Source organism: Ctenopharyngodon idella, chromosome 18, assembly GCF_019924925.1.
Source record: "Ctenopharyngodon idella isolate HZGC_01 chromosome 18, HZGC01, whole genome shotgun sequence".
Classification (NCBI taxonomy): Eukaryota; Metazoa; Chordata; class Actinopteri; order Cypriniformes; family Xenocyprididae; genus Ctenopharyngodon; species Ctenopharyngodon idella.
The window spans coordinates 6,955,285-6,974,753 of record NC_067237.1 but is presented as its reverse complement, the minus strand read 5'-3'; the positions used below and the strand labels follow the sequence as shown (position 1 = coordinate 6,974,753).

At 37.4% G+C, this 19,469-nt stretch overlaps 1 protein-coding gene across 1 annotated transcript in view; it reads left to right on the top strand.

The window, feature by feature from the left end:
* Positions 1–19,235, top strand: part of veph1 (ventricular zone expressed PH domain-containing 1) — a 121,258-nt gene extending 102,023 nt beyond the window's left edge. Inside the window, exons 12-14 of the mRNA XM_051869585.1 lie at positions 1,719–1,836; positions 11,565–11,701; positions 18,788–19,235. Of these exons, the coding sequence (XP_051725545.1) occupies positions 1,719–1,836; positions 11,565–11,701; positions 18,788–19,024 (492 nt within the window). The 3' untranslated portion in view covers positions 19,025–19,235. The remainder of the gene's footprint in view (positions 1–1,718; positions 1,837–11,564; positions 11,702–18,787) is intronic.
* The last annotated feature ends 234 nt before the right edge of the window (positions 19,236–19,469 follow it).

Sequence of the window (19,469 nt, the reverse complement as noted above, 5' to 3'; positions counted from 1 at the left end):
AAAGGTGGAGCCAATGCACAAACCAGTGATTGTAATTTCTTGGAAAGGACTTCCGAAAAATCCTTGTTTTTCCTCTCAACTCTTCTGTGTGATGTTTGCAATCGTCCTTTTCCAGAATACCTCAGCTCAGTATAAAAGTCACTTCACTGGCTTTAATATCTGTAAAAACAAATAATTTTCTATTATCATTGGTTGCCTTCATTTTGGCAGATTCCTCTTGCTAAAGGCCACACACCCTCACATCCATTGGAAATTCTAGCCAATAAGCACATTTAGATGTCAGCTTTCATTGTTCATTGGTGCCTAGCTGTGCTGTTGACTCTCTAATACATAAAGTAAATCCCATGTTGTCATTACACAGCTGTTTCAGTCCATTGACGGCTTTCCATAAAGACTTTAAAGACAAATTCTAGGATAACTGGATCAATGTGAAGATTCTTCAAAAGGCTGTCCTGCTTTAAGACTATTGAGACTCTTAAACATCCTCTATTAATCTTGAGAACTGGTAGCCAGGAGCAGCTAACCACAACTTCTCACGACTCTCTCAAAGCTAGCTTGTAGTTTATTGTTTCCCTGGTGTCAAGAAACACTCCACAATGCAAATCTTCACATTTACAACAATGTAGTGTACATGTTAGCTCTGTTCCAAAACTTAGCAAGCTGTCTCGTTGTCTACTGTTTACATTCACAAAGAAGCTGTCAATGAAGTTAGTCGTTTTGCTATCTTCAGCTAGACTTTTCACCAAAATTTTGCCCTCTAAAGATATCTCAGCAAAACCGTACACTCAGTGATTGACAGGCAGAGATCATCTCAAATTCTTTTGACTAGCAAATCAGTAGTGTCCAGCTGTCTTTCTTTTCTTTTCAATTCTTTTCTTTTCATTTTTGGAGTTTATAGAATCTCAAATTAAAACAGAGAGAGGTTTGATGTCTCAGGACACATTTCAACAATATTGGTGCTATTCCATAGAAAATGTGCTCAAGAAATGCAACTTGCTAGTTCACTCCAATAGTTTGACATTAGCATGTTGCTAAGCTAACAATGTGATAAGTCATATATCCATTTAAGTCATAACTTAAGGAATGTTGTTTCCGGCTACACTATTTTCAAGTGAGAATACTATCTCAACAGCCATTTATGAGCACTATTAGTTCATATTACACGTTTAAGGCAAGCTTTTATAAACTCATAGTGTATATACTACAGTCTGTGGACCCACGGCATCCCAGACACCAATACTTTAATGATTCAGAAAAGATGAATCACTGTCTTTTTGACCTGGTAAAAGTGACGTCAGATTAATGATACGATAGGACACACAACTATTAGGTGAAATAGAAAACAAGAATATTATAATCAGGATTCCTTTAGACTCAACATTTCTTCTGCCGTCTTGGATATTTTTTTCCACCAACCTTGTTGCAATGCATTCTAGCATTCTTGCACAAAGTTTACAGGCGTTGCTGTCTTCGAATTTCGCCAAAATTAGGTATCTTAGAAGGCTTGATAACCTGCAATTGTTACCTTGAGTTATTTCTAAGTAATTTATCACATAAAAATAGTTTTGTTTTCACTGTAATTACACTGTCTGGGTTTTGGAGCAGATCAGGTGTATGAGAAGGTAGCTAAGAACTCTTTCTCTTATGTGTCATCTTCAGTGTTTTTGAATAGCTTCATCTGCTAAATTTTATCACTCTCTCTCTGTATTGACTCTCAGGATGTGGACAGTTTGCAGATGTATCTGGAGGAGGTTCGTTTCTTTGACCTGTTCAGCTACAGTGAAGAGGAGGGTGGCTGGCTCTGTTTCATGTGCAGTAATCCAGAAAAAGCCACAGGTAAATAAAATTTGAATAAGATTTTAAATGAGTCACTCTCAAACCTGTGACGATGTACCAAGGTTATTAGAGTTGCAGAAAACTATTTCAAAGATAAAAACTAGCACAGATTTCATTACCTTTTGAAAGTGAATTTGGTGGAATTCGGTTGTAAACTCTGTCCCTGTTGTGTGAGAATTCATAAAAGAAGTAATGGTGTCATTCTTTTGAGTCTTTTCAATGAATCAGTTGATGTGGTTCACAAAGCTGAGCTGAATGATTCATTCACGAATTGGGCTGATCTGGTTCTCGAGTTCTAGCTGACCTGATGATCCTGTCGCAGCTGTTAACAGCCCACTTGAGGGCAAGATTTTTAGTGAATAACAACCATCATTTTAAGAGAGTTACAGTTGATCCTTTTCTGAAGTTAATGATTAGCAACTACGTGATTTTGCAAAAGCACGTCAGGACTCCAGATGTCGTATACAGCTTCAGTCTTCTGTGATGATTGCTGAAATCTGCTTTCCATGAAGAGAAGAAAGAGACAAAAACTAGAGGAAAAGGTGGTTCCTCTCGTTTCTGTAGCGGAGATACATTTACATCAGTCCAGCATTAGGATGTTCAGACAAAGAAGCTTCTGATCCCATTCAAGTGCGTCCAGAATTGTTGTTGCTTTTTTTAAAATCTTCTCCAGATGTGCAGACGTGCTTTTTGGTAGGATTTTTCCACAAGAACCAATTAGATACAACAGAGAAGGTCTTTGCCTCTGGACTGAATGTTTTACCAAAAACATATTGTAAATTGCTGCACATGGAACACGTCTATTTCATCTGAGATCATTTATAGGCATTTTAAACACTAAAAAAGAATGTAAATGCAAATTATTTCATTAAAATTAGCTAATCAAACACAATTCTTGAACATTGTTTCACACTGCAATTTTATTGCATGCAATCAATTCAAGTTTTGTAAAAAAAATCCATTTGGATCATTTTTTCTGTTGTCTTAACCAGTAACCAGTCAGTAAAAAATTGAGTAATTGGAGTAATTCTGTGATAAATGAAGTAATTCTGCTAATTGCTCAATTCCACACTAAAATATAGAAAGAAATGTCTGTGTATATTTGAATGGAGTAAAAGATTTAGAATGTACTCTATGTTAGCTTGTTTAATGTGCATGATATATTTAAGTCCACATGTCATAGTAACAATAAATGCTTTTAACCAAAGGTCAACACAAGTGTGCAACCACACAAGTTTGTGATGCTGTTTGCACATATTCATTGTATCTGTGGTTACAGTCGAATTGTTGAACTTATTTGGTAACAACAGAACTTGCGACCCGTTAGTTGCTTTTGAGAAATGCACCCCAGGTTGGAAATTGATGCACTATTTTAGTAGGCATAAGTTTATTCAAACAAAAAAAACAACCAAATTTGTGAGTTTAAAAGGCTTCATTAATTTGGCTAAAAACATTTTACACCAATTTATTTACGATTATTGAATCATTTTTATTTTTTGAGTGTGTTCCTAAGATGACCCTTTATCTGTGGTAAAATGAATGGTTTATAGCTTTATCAAACAAAAGTCGCTTTTGCACATTAAACTCGCTAAATTACTGTAAAGCCTGGACACACCAAGTTGACGTCAAAGAACTAGCGGCTACAAAAGCTGACTGTGTTGTAGTCTCTATTTGGCTGCAGTTTGGCACACCAAAAGGACTACGGGCGACTGTCAACTAGCACCTTGTGTAAAGAAAATAACAGCCTATATCAGCATATATCAATAGTCTATTTTTGTCATTCAAAAAGGGAAATCAAAACTAGGACTGAAGATATACAAACCATAAATAAAGCAGCCCTATTATAAGCTTACCACTTTCTTCATTCCAGTCGGCTCATGTTATTATGAAAATATTTGTGTATTGGAATGCTCAGGTAAGATGACGTACAAATTATATCAGCCTTCTGTCTGTATCGTCTTGACTTCTTTGGTCACTTTCATCACTTTCTAGTTCGCTATGCTGAACAGCCAATTAGAGTTCTTTCTCTCTCCAACTGCGCCAATGGCAATTCAACATACTGAATCTGCCAAAAAACAAACAAAAAAAAAACGACGGTGTCCAACTAGAGCCAACAGTGCGGAACACACCAAAAAAACTAAGCCAACCGATGCTTAAAAATGGCCTGACATTGCCTGATGGCCGACCGTCGGCTTGGTGTGTCCTGGGCTTAAAGTTGCCATATTGACTTTTCGGGTAAATACACCATATATGCTGTTCACACAAGCAACGGTTTTCTGTCTTTTTACCATTACCATTCACATATCTATTGAAGCTTGTTTCCGCCACAGAATAAAAAAAATAAAAGATAATTGCGACTTTTTTTTCTCACAATTGCGAGTTTACAATTTTCTCACAATTGCAAGTAATTTCCATCAGAAGTTTACATCTCGCAATTCTTTTCTCAGAATTACTTGATATACATTCAGACTTTTTTTTCTCTCGATTGCTAGTTTATATCTCACAATTCTGACTTCTTTTCTCAGAATTGTGAGATATAAACTCGCAATTGCGAGGTATAAAGTCCAATTTTGAGGGAAAAAATGACTTTCTTTTCAGAATTGCAATTTTATATCTTGCAATTCTGACTTTACAACTCGCAATTGCAAGTTTATATCACAAAAAAAGTCAGAATTGCGACATGTAAAGTCAGAATTGTGAGATAAAAATTCGCATTTTTTTTTTTTTTTTTATTCAGTGGTGGAAACAAGCTTCCATACATATCAGCCCCAAAATACTAGGAAACTGTGATGCCAATCATTGGAAATGACACTCTGACATAAGAAATCTGCTTTGGGCCAATTATAAAGTTCTGATGGAAGTTACTCAATAACTCTGTGCTGTTTACAGTAAAGCCTGTCACTCCCCCACAAAAAAAAAATTTTTACAACTTCGCATCCTAGAAAATTGACAGAACTGATTTACATGTATTTGTCATATTTTATTTTATTTTATGCTCAGTAGACAGTATTTCTTGGCTTTGGGTCTTTCTTTGTCTAGTACAAAAAAAAAAAAAAATTCACAATTCAGAAAAAAAATGTGGTTGTTAATCAAGTTTTTCTACTTTGAATATTTTACACCCTCAGAGATGGATATTAAAATTGTTCACTGCTGCTTTTAGTGGAGTATTGGATTGCTACAGTACATGAAATATTGATGGCGTCACTTTACCTCAGAAAGCTATTTTTTTGCCACGAAGAGACACTTTAATGAGACAGGAAATGTGTTTACATACCACCATCCAGCAGCCAAGGTGGGAATAAAAGACTCATTGAAACTTCAATAGCAAGTGCCGCTCATTAGACGAGTGTTTGTAGCACACATTCTACCTCCTTTCTCCTTATTTGGAGTGTGGGACAGTTTCCATTAGCAGAGAGCTGTAATGATTTTTAATAGAGCGAGCTGAATGTTTGCAGAAATAAGGACTTGGGGAAGCAAAGCTTGGACAGGCAACACCTTGGCAGTGTTATGTCTGACAGAAGTCTTGTGTATCGTCAGTTCCTGAAGCACATTATAGTATTTGAGAGCATTCCATCGCTTGGAGTTTGGTCCAGACATTAATGAGAAATTCAAACAAGGAGACAGAACGCAGTGACCCAGCTTCAAAACTACATGCTGCCTTTATCACTGCAGAAATTTCATGAGATGTGTCCTGGCTGTTTGTTTATTTCAAAAGATTAAAAAAAAAATTAATTTCATAAGAAAAATGTATAGAATTTATATTTGCCTGCAAAACTAATTTTAAGCATTTAAGCATAAACCTTTAAGAATTAATGTTTTTTTAAATTCATGAAAAAATAAATTCAGCCAAGCGTGTCCAAACTTAAAAGTGTGTGTGTGTGTGTGTGTGTGTGTGTGTGTGTGTGTGTGTGTGTGTGTGTGTCATTTTTTGTTTGGAGACTCTTAAAGTACTTCCTATTTTATTTATTAAACCTTATCTTATTTTGTAATATTTTGAACTCAAATCATGTAAAACTCATTAACATATAGTGACATTTCACCTTTTAAAATCCCAAATAAACTCCTGAACCTTTGTTCTATGTTTTGTTTTTGACGTGGAGTTGGACATACTCCAACTTTGCTAAAATATGTAAAACCCTGTCCAGTAAATTCTATAGAAGTGAATCCACACTCTCAGCAGGGGTTGCTGGAATCTTGTCTGACTATCAAAGCTTCTTTCTTTAGTTACTCTAAATCAACTGTAGAGCACAATGTTGGCCAAAGCCCAGTAAAAAAATATATAACATACACCAACCAACAGAAAAATAAACACTGACCTTTCTTTCCCCACAGTGACTAGCAATTTCCTCATTGAATGAATTTACAGTTGTAGCCAAACTGGAATAAACAATTCTTACCTCAAAGTTTTCTGTTGACATATTGGTAACATAGCGCTCAAAACCTCTTACTCTTCTCCCATTGGGGTTTGTTTCATTCTGTGCTACATGTGCATTGGGACTGCCAGAATCCAGATTTTCAAAGATGGGCTGCATCCCAATTTGTATTAAATGCTATTTACTACAGTTTTGCACTTTGCTTGTGATGGGGAGAGCACATTTGAGTGTGTCGCAAAAGGCTACTATGTTTCAGGACATTGTGTAATTTCTGAAAGACCGAAATCTTTTAAACAACTGTAGTCTGTCTTACTTTGGACTTGCTGAGCATCAGTTTTGGATTCTGCTCTTATCATTAGTGTGTGTTTCACTTTCATGACCACAAACAGACAAACTCATTTTCAAGTACAGTATCATATACACAATAAAATCAACAGAACAGAAATCAATTTAGTCAAACAAATGGAACACAGAATGGAGCACAGATGCTTTTAATGTTCTGGGATTTATAAAACATACATTTCATATTTGTTTTGCTTATGTACTCACATACACATACTAGTGCTTAGATTCATGCATGACAGAGAAAAGCAGGGAGAGTATAAAAGCAAGTGAAATGAAAAAGAATTCATAATAGAGAATTATGATGTTGCTCATGGGATAAACACACACTAATTCAATTATTAATCTTTACCAACATTGCAATACAGACATCTGCAGAAAGTTTTGGGTTGAAACCACCAGAACAAGGATTATCTCTCAATTGTTCTGCCAGATTTTTGTTCTTTTACATTTTTTATGTGGTTTACCAGAAATACCAAAGTGAAATGTTTTAGCACTTTTCAAAAATAAAGTACATTGGTGTCACATGATTTATTGTTTTATTGCATTAAAGGTCCTAATCTCATCATTGGGAAAACTACTATGTATATTAATGAAAAAACAACAACAACACTAACTTATCATTAAAAGTAGCTATTAGTAACAAATACCTGTTTTCACTCTTTAAAATTATGACTTCGGGCTGTCCCAGATTAAAGATCTTGACCTTTTCAAGTGCGTTCAACACACAATGTCGTTTTGACATAATCTGAAATGATATTTAATATGGTGTTTGTTTGTTTTTGTTTTTTTAACTAATTTAAACAAATTTTTAATACAACCCAAATTCCGGAAATGTTGGGACGTTATTTAAATTTGAATAAAATGAAAACTAAAAGACTTTCAAATCACATGAGCCAATATTTTATTCACAATAGAACATAGATAACATAAATGTTTAAACGAATACATTTTACACTTTTATCCACTAAATGAGCTCATTTCAAATTTGATGCCTGATACAGGTCTCAAAAAAGTTGTCATGGGGGCAACAAATGGCTGAAAAAAAAAAAGAAAAAAGTGGAAAAGATTCAGCTGGGAGAACCCTAACCCTAACCCTAGCAACTGATTAAGTTTATTGATATCAGGTCTGTAACATGATTAGCTATAAAAGGGATGTCGTTGAGAGGCAGAGTCTCTCAGAAGTAAATATGGGCAGAGCTGTGAAAGAGTGCGTATAAAGATTGTGGAATACTTTAAAAACAATGTTCCTCAATGTCAAATTGCAAAGGCTTTGCAAATCTCATCATCTACAGTGCATAACATCATCAAAAGATTCAGAGAAACTGGAGAAATCTATGTACGTAAGGGACAAGGCCGAAGACCTTTATTGGATGCCCGTGGTCTTTGGGCCCTCAGATGACACTGCATCACTCATCGGCATGATTGTGTCAATGACATTACTAAACGGGCCCAGGAATACTTCCAGAAACCACTGTCGGTAAACACAATCCGCCGAGCCATCTGCAGATGCCAACTAAAGCTCTTTCAGGCAAAAAGGAAGCCATATGTGAACATGGTCCAGAAGCAAAATGGACTGTTTCAAATTGGAAAAGTGTTCAGACGAGTCCAAATTTGACATTCTTGTTGGAAATCATGGACACTGTGTCCTCCGGGCTAAAAAGGAGGGAGATCTTCCAGCGTGTTATCAGCATTCAGTTCAAAAGCCAGCATCTCTGATGGTATGGGGGTGCATAAGTGCATACGGTATGGGCAGCTTGCATGTTTTGGAAGGCACTATGAATGCTGAAAGGTATATAAAGGTTTTAGAGCAACATATGCTCCCCTCCAGATGACGTCTATTTCAGGGAAGGCCTTGTGTATTTCAGCAGGAAAATGCAAAGCCACATACTGCAGCTATTACAACAGCATGGCTTCGTCGTAGAAGAGTCCGGGTGCTGAATTGGCCTGCCTGCAGTCCAGATCTTTCACCTATAAAGAACATTTTTGGTGCATCATTAAACGAAAGACGACCACAAACTCTTCAGCAGCTGGAAACCTATATCAGGCAAGAATGGGACCAAATTCCAACATCAAAAATTCCAGAAACTCATAACTTCAATGCCCAGATGTCATCAAACTGTTTTGAAAAGAAGAGGAGCCACCGTCCCAACTATTTTGAGACCTGTAGCAGACATCAAATTTGAAATGAGCTCATTTTGTGCATGAAATTGTAAAATTTCTCAGTTTAAACATTTGTTAATAAAATATTGGCTCATGTGATTTGAAAGTCTTTTAGTTATCATTTTATTCAAATTTAAAAAACGTCCCAACATTTCCGGAATTCTGGTTGTATTTACAAAACACAGTCACAGTCCGTTTTTATAGCAGCTCATATAAAATGTAGCTCAACCTCCTTGAGGTAAAAAATCAACATTTTCTGAGAGTTAAGCACCTAACCATTTGTTGAAAAACGAAAAACAAAATTACTTAAAGAGTTTCAGGCCTTATTTTGTACCCTATTCGTGGAAAGTGCCTTTTATAACCCAGAATGAAATTATTATACTAACCTAATTACTAAACAAATGACGTTCTAAACGAATGAATTTCTAGGAAATTGCGGCAGGTCAAGGGCAGTGTTTTTTACCCCGGTGTAAATCAGTACTCCAGTGTTCTCTAATACGCCATGAGTTTAACTTCTGCCAGTTGGGATTATAGTTTGGTGATTATCAGATATCAGTCTTGCTTAATCTTAAGCGGGCTATCAAAGCGCTGCAGATTCTCATCTGTTTTCCTTGCTGAAAAAAGGAAAACTCAGACAATAGGCTGCTTTGTACCATCCTGGAAGGGCTATAACACAGCTTCCTGTTTAACTGAAATAGACCCATGAGAGAGATCTGTGAAACGCTTTGTGTAGTTCAGACAGACCCAGCAAACACAGGCAGGAGACACAATATTCACCACGTCTGAAACCACACCAGATATTGCAATGTGGTGATAAACACTGAGCAGTGCTCTTTTGTTCGTCTAATGAGAAAACTTTACCCATAATTCTCTGTGTGTCTAAGTAGATTAGCATGGCATAGGTCCAGAAAAGGATGCTCTGTGACAGAAGTGTATTGTTTTGTGTTAAATTCAAAGTGACTGTTTTTGTTTCCTACGGGCAAACATGGCTATAGGGCTAGGCTTCATTGTTTACTCACCCTCATTTCAAATCTGTTTTGACTGACTTTCTTCCATGGAGCACAAAAGGAAATATTTTGAAGAGTGTTTATGGTGCTCTTATCCATACAATGAAAGCAGTCAGGGCCAAGGCTGACAAAAATCATAATTATAAAATTTCATACAACTTTCTCATAAAATCTTTCTCAGGGTATAAAGGCCCGTTCACATCTAATCTAGATCTAATTCTATCTAATCTATCTAATCTAATTTACCTGACAAAGTCAATAGTGGAATAAAAACCTCAAAGGAAGTGTTGGAAATCTCAGAAGCGAAGACCAGGAGACTTGGATGTATCTTCAACAGATTCTTTATTGAGAACACGTGCTGTTGGTCGCTGCAGTCATCAGGTCTAACTAAGGCAGTGTACATTGTAGTTTAAACACATTTTAGGGGGCAGTGCTTAGAAATGGAGACAAAGCACCTGGCTGATGACCTTAAACAAAGCATGCACATGAAGTATTCAGGTATAGGAACTCGCCCCAGACTCTAGAGTGTCGCAAGTCCTAATCCAATCAGCATAACTATTCAATAAATGTGACAGGGGATCCAAGAGCCATTAAAGACAAAAGGTGAGAATCTCAGTAATCTAACTCATTAGACATACAATAAAGAGAACAGGAACTGGCAGAAAACTGGCTGGAAACTTTTCTTAACAGAATCATTCATCTGATGTCATCATCCTTACCTTAAAATGCTAAATACAATTTACTTCACCTTAGTATTTCATGTGATGTTATGTCAGGATGTAGGATCAGCAGATCTTAAACAGATTCTTAAATTAGTAATCCCACAGAAGCAAGACAATGTTGTCGAAACTAGCGCTGGATACCCGAGGTAATTTTATGTTACACTGTTTGCTAGCCTGGCATAATGATCTCATCATTAATACTTCTCAACATTTATTTTAACCAATGTTTTTCATATATTCATTTTCTTTAAAGTATCCTTGAAAATGGTGTTTGACTTGTCAAACAGTGGTGGCTTTTTCTGAACCTCGGTGATTAACTTCTCCGCAATGTCGTTTGCCATTTTAAATGCGCGTAAAAGAGAGAAGAGCAAGTATGGCAAAAGGCAGATTCGAACCCGGGTCGATCGCGTCAAAAGCTACTTTCACATGCCATACTCCCTATGGCCTACGCCACTGCAGATGTTAAACAGAATGCTTCTTTTTAGTATTTAATGGCTAAATTACAGCCTACTTACATTAAATTGTACACCTGTTGGTATTTTAAGCATTAAATGAGGTAAATTCCCTGTTTTGGGTTGACACATGACAACTTTACAGCGTAAAAAGATACAAGTTCATGCTCCTTTTCTTCGCTCCACTGCCGCTGAGAGGCCGCCATCTTGTTTGAATGTTTTCTGAAATCTTCAAGCCCATCATGTGATCGGCTGCTAGCATTCTGATTGGAGGATCTCAAAAAATTGCCCACGACCTATCTAAAGTACACAGATAGAAAATTGTTGCTCATTTTCAATGGGAAAGTGCCCAAGCAACATTGCTCAAAAAGTTGCCCTGTGTATCATCACCTTTAGATTAGATTGATTACACTAGCTATTCACTCGAATCATAGCATGATGAGGACATCTGCTGGTTAAAAATGTCTAAATGCAACAAGAACACCAAAAACATGTTGTACACACTTTGAAACCGCAACACATGAGCTTAGAATAAACAGACCGTTATCGTTTGTTGGTGTGGACACAAATATGGTTATCGTTATAGTTATCTTTATGGCTATCTTGGTGTGAACAGGGGCTTTAGACTACATTCACATTCTCTATTTCATTTTGACTCTTTCTGCTCAGTCGTTAACCAGGATGGCCAGCCACTCATCGAAGGGAAGCTGAAGGAGAAGCAGGTACGCTGGAAGTTCATCAAGAGGTGGAAAACACGTTATTTCACTCTTGCCGGCAACCAGCTTCTTTTCAGAAGAGGAAAATCAGTAAGTGTCCCATTCACAAGACATCAGATTGTATCATTTATGCATTTCTTACCATCAAGACTCTCTAAAAGAAACTGATCATACAAAAATAACCCATATTGTCCATCCTCATATTATTTTGTTTTATCTGTGGAACACAAAATAAGATTAAGGCAGCTTCTGTTTTCTATACAAGGAAAGCTGATGATTTATACTGTCCAGCTTAAAGGACAAAAGACCATAAACATAGTCCATACAATTTTTGCGGGATCTTCCAGATCTTCAGAAGTAGAACCAAGACAAAATTTAAGTTGTTTGCTCAGTCTCGCTTTTCATTCGACCTTTAGATGTTTGAAGACCAACATCATTGATGCCAAATGCCGTTGCTTCTCGTGTCACGTGACTGATCACAAAGTAGCAAGTTTGAAAAAACGTGACAATACCAATTAACAGTGATCTGTGACCTAAATTTATGTTTGTTTCTCACACAAAGTTATAGTTTTGGCTCAAAAGACTTAGAATATCTGGAATAAGTTGTATGGACTACTGAAGATGATCAGTAATGTTCTTGAACATCCATCTATATTGAGCAATTCTGTAATCTGGCAGCTAAAAAGTTTTTAAAATGTTAAATGTTTCAATCTTGGAGCCAATGGTTAGCTATTATTTTATTAGTCTAGATTTTATTAGCCCTTCTTTCTGGAGGATGATCATTATCTTTCAAAAACCCATGACTTAATCTTGAGATTCACCAAAGCTTTTCCTAAAGGGAATTACATGAACTTAATAAAACTAAAGTGGCTTGTCAGAATCTCACTCTTGCATTGAAACAAAGCAAAGACCCAATTTACTATGCGTCCATATAACTTGGAGCCATATTTAAGATTGTGCAAAGGAGAATCCATAACCAAATCCATGACATGCAAACAGTGACTACAAAGATCAGTCAGTCTCACAGTATTCTGACACAAAACCAGCAAAAGCTTTTTTGTAAAAACAAATTCATTTTTCAGAGCTGTAAGCACATTAAATCTTGATTCATTGTAAATTTTACTCTGGAAAAGCGATGAATTGCTACAGTCATTTCATTTTGCAAAGTCTTGACAAATCTTTGTTTTTATCAGACATGACACAAACGCTTTCAATATGATTTTGAGGGCCATTTGGCCTCCAGTCACAGTATCTTGTTTTTATTATGCCTTTAATTTGCTTGCAGTTCTGCTGTTTTTTCTTTCATTTTAATGGCACTCATTCAAATCAGTGCACACAAACAACAATAAGCTTCATTTTGGCAAACTTTGTGCAGCGACTCTTAGAAAGAAGTGAGACAAGAAGAACAATACAGCAGGAGAATTGGGACCATGCACGCTGTGAGCCTCCAATCCAAAACCCCATAACATAAACCCCATCCCAAATCACATGCATTACCATTAGGGATTAGTTACAATGGTTGACTAGTCGTTGCAAGATTGTGTCTTATCTAAATGCCCCAACCTTTGTGAAAAAGTAACTGTATTGGATGTGCACTTGTAGTGTACTTGAAATATTAAAAAGATATTTAAAAAAAAAAAAAAAAATGTACTTGCAGATAATATAATAATAATAATGAAATAAAAGGTCACTTAAGTGTACTTAAAGAGAGTACAATTTAGTGGCTAACTCACTTAACACACACACACACACACACACTTATAACATTTTGTAATAATATCAAATTAAAGGTTTTACTTTAAAGCACATTTTAATCATGATGGTTTAACAAAATATTTTTTTCATTCTGTAACCGTGAAGTTATGAAAAGTTGTGTTTCGTATTTTAGGTTTATCTCAAAAATTTAGCTTTCATTAAGAATTTGTTTGGGCGCAGTACTAAACTTTTCTACTAGATACTTTCCAGGCTCCACTGGTGACCACATAAGGACTCTTCCATTTCCATATGACCTATGGTTTGAATGACCTAATCCATTTATTTCCATAATGTTCATACAATTTATGAAGCTGACATTCTATTCAGAAGAAGAATGGGCAAAATGACAGTATTTGGTTTGAATTCAACCTTTAACAAACACATAAAAGACATGCAAAAAGAACAAGATTTTTCATTTTCATTGCTATTTCAAAATAAGTGTCTAAACATGCCTTATGAGTCTGAAAATATTGTTGTTGCGAATTAATAAACTACTGTTCCTACTGTTGTTTTTGCGAATTAATAAATTACTGTTCCTACTGTCTTGAAAATCAGAAAACTACAAATATGCAAATTACAATTTGTAAGCTTTCAAATGATATATAGTTTGTCAATATTATTTTAGGTTTAGACTAAGATATTATTGTTTTAAGTATATAATAGCAAATGTCCCGCTAGCGGGAGGGTGACAGTTAAGTTTTTTGTTTGTTTGTTTGTTTTTTGACTAAGGGCACGTTTACACAACAACAGTGCACTAAAAACAGAAAAGTTTTTCCTATGCATATTTCGCGTACAGACAACAACATTGTCAAAATGTTCCCCGTTCACGTATCCACGAAAACGACAAAAATCGCTGTATTATTCATGCTAGGCCAGTAGTTGGCTATGTCACTTTGTAAAGAAACACTACGCGCCTGTAGACTGAACACGTAATACGCATGCGCATGCAACACCGTTTTCACAAATTCATTTTTGTAGTTTATATGGAGACAGTAACAATATCGTTCAAAAACTTGCACTTTGAAGCCCGTTTTCAAAGGTTTGCGCTTTCAGGCCCCCAAAACGCCATTGGCATGTAAATGAACGGCTAAAACACATAAAAAGTTTCCCCTTTTGGTTGAAAATGGTGTCGTGTAAACGGCCCCTAAAGCACATGTAAAGTACTTGATTATAAACTGTAGTGTGTTATTCGATACTACATTTAAAGACATAGGGCCCTTTTTTAACTATCTAAGTGCATGGTCTAAAGCGCACAGCGCACAGCAAAAGTTCCACTTTTGCTAGTTTAAGGACGGGAAAAATGGTCACTGTGCCCCGCGCATGGTCTAAAAGGGTTGTCCCTGTTCTCTTAATGAGTAATGGGTGTGTTTTGGGCGTAACGTGCAAAAAACCAATCAGAGTCTCATCTCCCATTCCCTTTAAAAGCCAGTTGCGCTCGCGCCATTGGCAGATTCACTATTTACATGGCGGAATTTGCAAGCAGAAAAACTGAACGCTTCTCTAGTGAGGAAACTGATCTGCTCGTGCACGAGGTTAAGGCGCGAGTAGACCATCTACGGCAGTGGTTCCCAAACCTGTCCTGGAGGACCCCCAACCCTGCATATTTTGTATGTCTCCCTATTTCTGACACACCCATTTCAGGTCTTGCTGTTTCTACTAATGAGCACATAAGTTGAATCAGGTGTGATATACAGGTGCTGGTCATATAATTAGAATATCATCAAAAAGTTGATTTATTTCACTAATTCCATTCAAAAAGTGAAACTTGTATATTATATTCATTCATTACACAGACTGATATATTTCAAATGTTTATTTCTTTTAATTTTGATGATTATAACTGACAACTAAGGAAAATCCCAAATTCAGTATCTCAGAAAATTAGAATATTGTGAAAAGGTTCAATATTGAAGACACCTGGTGCCACATTCTAATCAGCTAATTAACTCAAAACACCTGCAAAGGCCTTTAAATGGTCTCTCAGTCTAGTTCTGTAGGCTACACAATAATGGGGAAGACTGCTGACTTGACAGTTGTCCAAAAGACTACCATTGACACCTTGCACAAGGAGGGCAAGACACAAAAGGTCATTGCAAAAGAGGCTGGCTGTTCACAGAGCTCTGTGTCCAAGCACATTAACCCTCTGGGGTCTGAGGATTTTCGGGGCCCTGGAGAAGTTTTGACATGCCCTGACATTTGTGCTTTTTTCAGTTGTTCATAAACATATTAATGGAAAAAGTGTCATTACACTGTATTCAGCACGAACTAGGCTACCATAATATGTGAGGAACATGTATGTACATGTTTGTGTTTTTGAAGGAATAACGTTTATGCGTGGTTATTGAAAAAACAAAAAACTTAAGTCACTGAAATAAAGCCAAAAAATATATATTAAATCTGTGTTCACAAGACTTCTGGGTATTGGAGGTTGTAGACTAGAGTTTTTGCTTCAAAATGATGTAAAAATTATCCTGCATACTCGTTCATTTATAACAATATATTGATTTAGTTTTTGTAAGACACTTTTTGTCAAGAAACACAGTATGCGTGGAGGCGTGAATCATCATGAATAATGGGTGATTTACACCTGAGAAGACAAAAGAATCGCATAAAGAACCTCTAATGAGCTGCATATTAATGAGGCCTTTCAGTCAGGTAGGCTGTGAAAAAACCCTCTGTGATCATGTCTCAAGCTCATCATGGTGTATATCAAACATACAGAAAAAACAGCAATACTGTGAAATATTATTACAATTTAAAATAATGGTATTCTATTATATACTTTAAAATATAATGTATTTCTGTGATGCAAAGCGTCTGAACATTCATGTTACCTCTATGGCATTTCATATAGTCTTTTAGCTTAAAAGCATGCACATTTGGAGTAATATTGATGGATTCTCATATGTTTATGTCAATTTTCTACACAGAGGAGTAATATTTATTCAATATTTATTGTCATCACTATGAACGCTGGATACTGTGTTTTCAATTCATACTTGCAGCCGGAGGGCGCTCTGCACACCTTTAGTCCACAAATTACTCTAAAGAAGAACAGGACATTCAGGAACTAACGGCATGTCTTCCATCGCTAACCATGGCTTTAACATCCAAACACTTTTCAAGACAATAAATGCACGATTGAGATGATATATACATGTATTGCCTCAGAATTTGCGTCTGAATAGCGCTCGCTCCGTGGGCGTGGCCGCATTAGTGGATAATGAGCTGAATCACAGACTTCTGACATGTGTCTCTTTTCATACAGATTACATAAACACAGAATATTTGTTTTCGATTTGACTTACACGATTTAAAACCTGACATTTCAACGTTTTTTTAGACATAAGTCTCATTTTTGTGTCATTAGTATTCACTAAGTTACAGTTCATTTTCTGAGAACTATCAGATTAAACTTCGTTCAGAGGGAGACGAGAGATCACGCATCATGTTAGTTTTCTTTATTTTGCAAAAAGCACATCATTTTGTTTTTACTCTGAGTGTACACAAATAAAAGAAGATATTCCACAAATTTTAATGGTGTATAACTCTTAATTATATGTGCAACATTGACGGAGTATTTTGAGTCTCTTTCACACTGGTAAGAAAAAAACCGAGGTGGTATCGCCGGCGTGACCGCCGACCCGAGGGAGTTAATAGAGAGGCAAAGGGAAGGAAAAGATGTGGTAGAAAAAAGTGTACAAGCAATAGGTATAACCGCACCCTGGAGAGGATTGTGAAACAAAACCCATTCAAAAATGTGGGGGAGATTCACAAAGAGTGGACTGCAGCTGGAGTCAGTGCTTCAAGAACCACTACGCACAGACGTATGCAAGACATGGGTTTCAGCTGTCGCATTCCTTGTGTCAAGCCACTCTTGAACAACAGACAGCGTCAGAAGCGTCTCGCCTGGGCTAAAGACAAAAAGGACTGGACTGCTGCTGAGTGGTCCGAAGTTATGTTCTCTGATGAAAGTAAATTTTGCATTTCCTTTGGAAATCAGGGTCCCAGAGTCTGGAGGAAGAGAGGAGAGCTACACAATCCACGTTGCTTGAGGTCCAGTGTAAAGTTTCCACAGTCAGTGATGGTTTGGGGTGCCATGTCATCTGCTGGTGTTGGTCCACTGTGTTTTCTGAGGTCCAAGGTCAACGCAGCCGTTTTAGAGCACTTCATGCTTCCTGCTGCTGACCAACTTTATGGAGATGCAGATTTCATTTTCCAACAGGACTTGGCACCTGCACACAGTGCCAAAGCTACCAGTACCTGGTTTAAGGACCATGGTATCCCTGTTCTTAATTGGCCAGCAAACTCGCCTGACCTTAACCCCATAGAAAATCTATGCGGTATTGTGAAGAGGAAGATGCGATATGCCAGACCCAACAATGCAGAAGAGCTGAAGGCCACTATCAGAGCAACCTGGGCTCTTATAACACCTGAGCAGTGCCACAGACTGATCGACTCCATGCTACGCCGCATTGCTGCAGTAATTCAGGCAAAAGGAGCCCCTACTCTAAGTATTGAGTGCTGTAAATGCTCATACTTTTCATGTTCATACTTTTCAGTTGGCCAAGATTTCTAAAAATCCTTTCTTTGTATTGGTCTTAAGTAATATTCTAATTTTCTGAGATACTGAATATAATACACAAGTTTCACTTTCTGAATGGAATTAGTGAAATAAATCAACTTTTTGATGATATTCTAATTATATGACCAGCACCTGTATGAGGGAGACATACAAAATGTGCAGGGCTAGGGGTCCTCCAGGACAGGTTTGGGAACCACTGCTCTACGGGAAAAGCTGGATTCCACCAAAGCATTTTTACATTTATGCACACAATAATAATCTTTTACATTGTAATCCTTTTATTTTTAATATTTGGCATGTTTGTGTGCTGCTGCACATCCCTGTGTGTGTAATAAGCAGAGTGTATGCGCGTTGTGCACCCGTATATATGCGCATATTACTAACATGCTCTTTAAATAACAAAAATATTGCGTCATTGACTTTAGACCAGGTTTAAGTTTGTCAATGGCGCAGTCTATTTCAGTTGCCTCAAAATAGTAACGCGTTTTCAGACCGGCACGCCCATGTGCGCACAAATGGGCTCAAATGCATTTGCTATTAAACTACGTGGCACAAGATATGAAAATGATAACTGCGTCTGGGCTTAAACGAGCAAAAAACACTTGTGTCACGGAGAAGGAAATTTCTGCTAGCGCGTGAAGGCAGCATTAGACCATTGGTGAACTGAGCTGAGTGTCAGATAAGAGAGACATGTAAAATGTGCAGAGCAGTGGGTCCCCAGGACCAGGATTGAAAACCACTGACATAGAGCACTGGCTGTGGTCCATTCAAACCTACCTGAATATTAGAGTGTATTAGCTCTGATTGATGCCACTTTTTCCCTCTTGTACTCACAGAAGGACGAGCTGGACAACAGCACAATTGAACTTAGCAAAGTGCAAAGCGTTAAGGTGGTTGCAAAGAAAAGGCGTGACCGTGGGCTGCCCAGAGCCTTCGAGATCTTCACCGACAGCAAAACCTACGTCCTGAAAGCTCAAGATGAGAAGCACGCGGAAGAATGGCTGCAGTGCATCAATGTGGCTGTGGCCCAGGCCAAAGAACGTGAGAACCGCGAGGCCACCACATACCTGTGACGCCTGTTCTGCCGAAGATGTTGTCTTAAAGACTGGCATATCAAGCCACATGGGTACGTCTTATTGCCACGTTATCTCATTTATCAATGTCAAAGACAAAGGCCTTGTCTGAAATGCCACCTTCAACTGTTGCAGCCATCCTCCACCTAAATTCTTGCAATGGTAAGTCACAAAGGCCGTTGGTTAGTACTTTGTAGGGTGGGCTTGGCAATGGGCGGGGGTGGGGGGGGGGGGGGGGTTGGGGAGGGGGGGGTACTTGATCAATGAGACTTCTCAGACATGTAATAGGGCACAAGGCTACAAGTCAACAACAAGTGCATCATCTGGGACATGACCAAAGAAAAGAGTGACATACAATGAAGCTGAGCAAGCCGTCTGTTCCACACTTCGCACAGTCGTTCTATGGTTCGTATTGCAATGTTCTGAGAACAGAAATTATGATTTA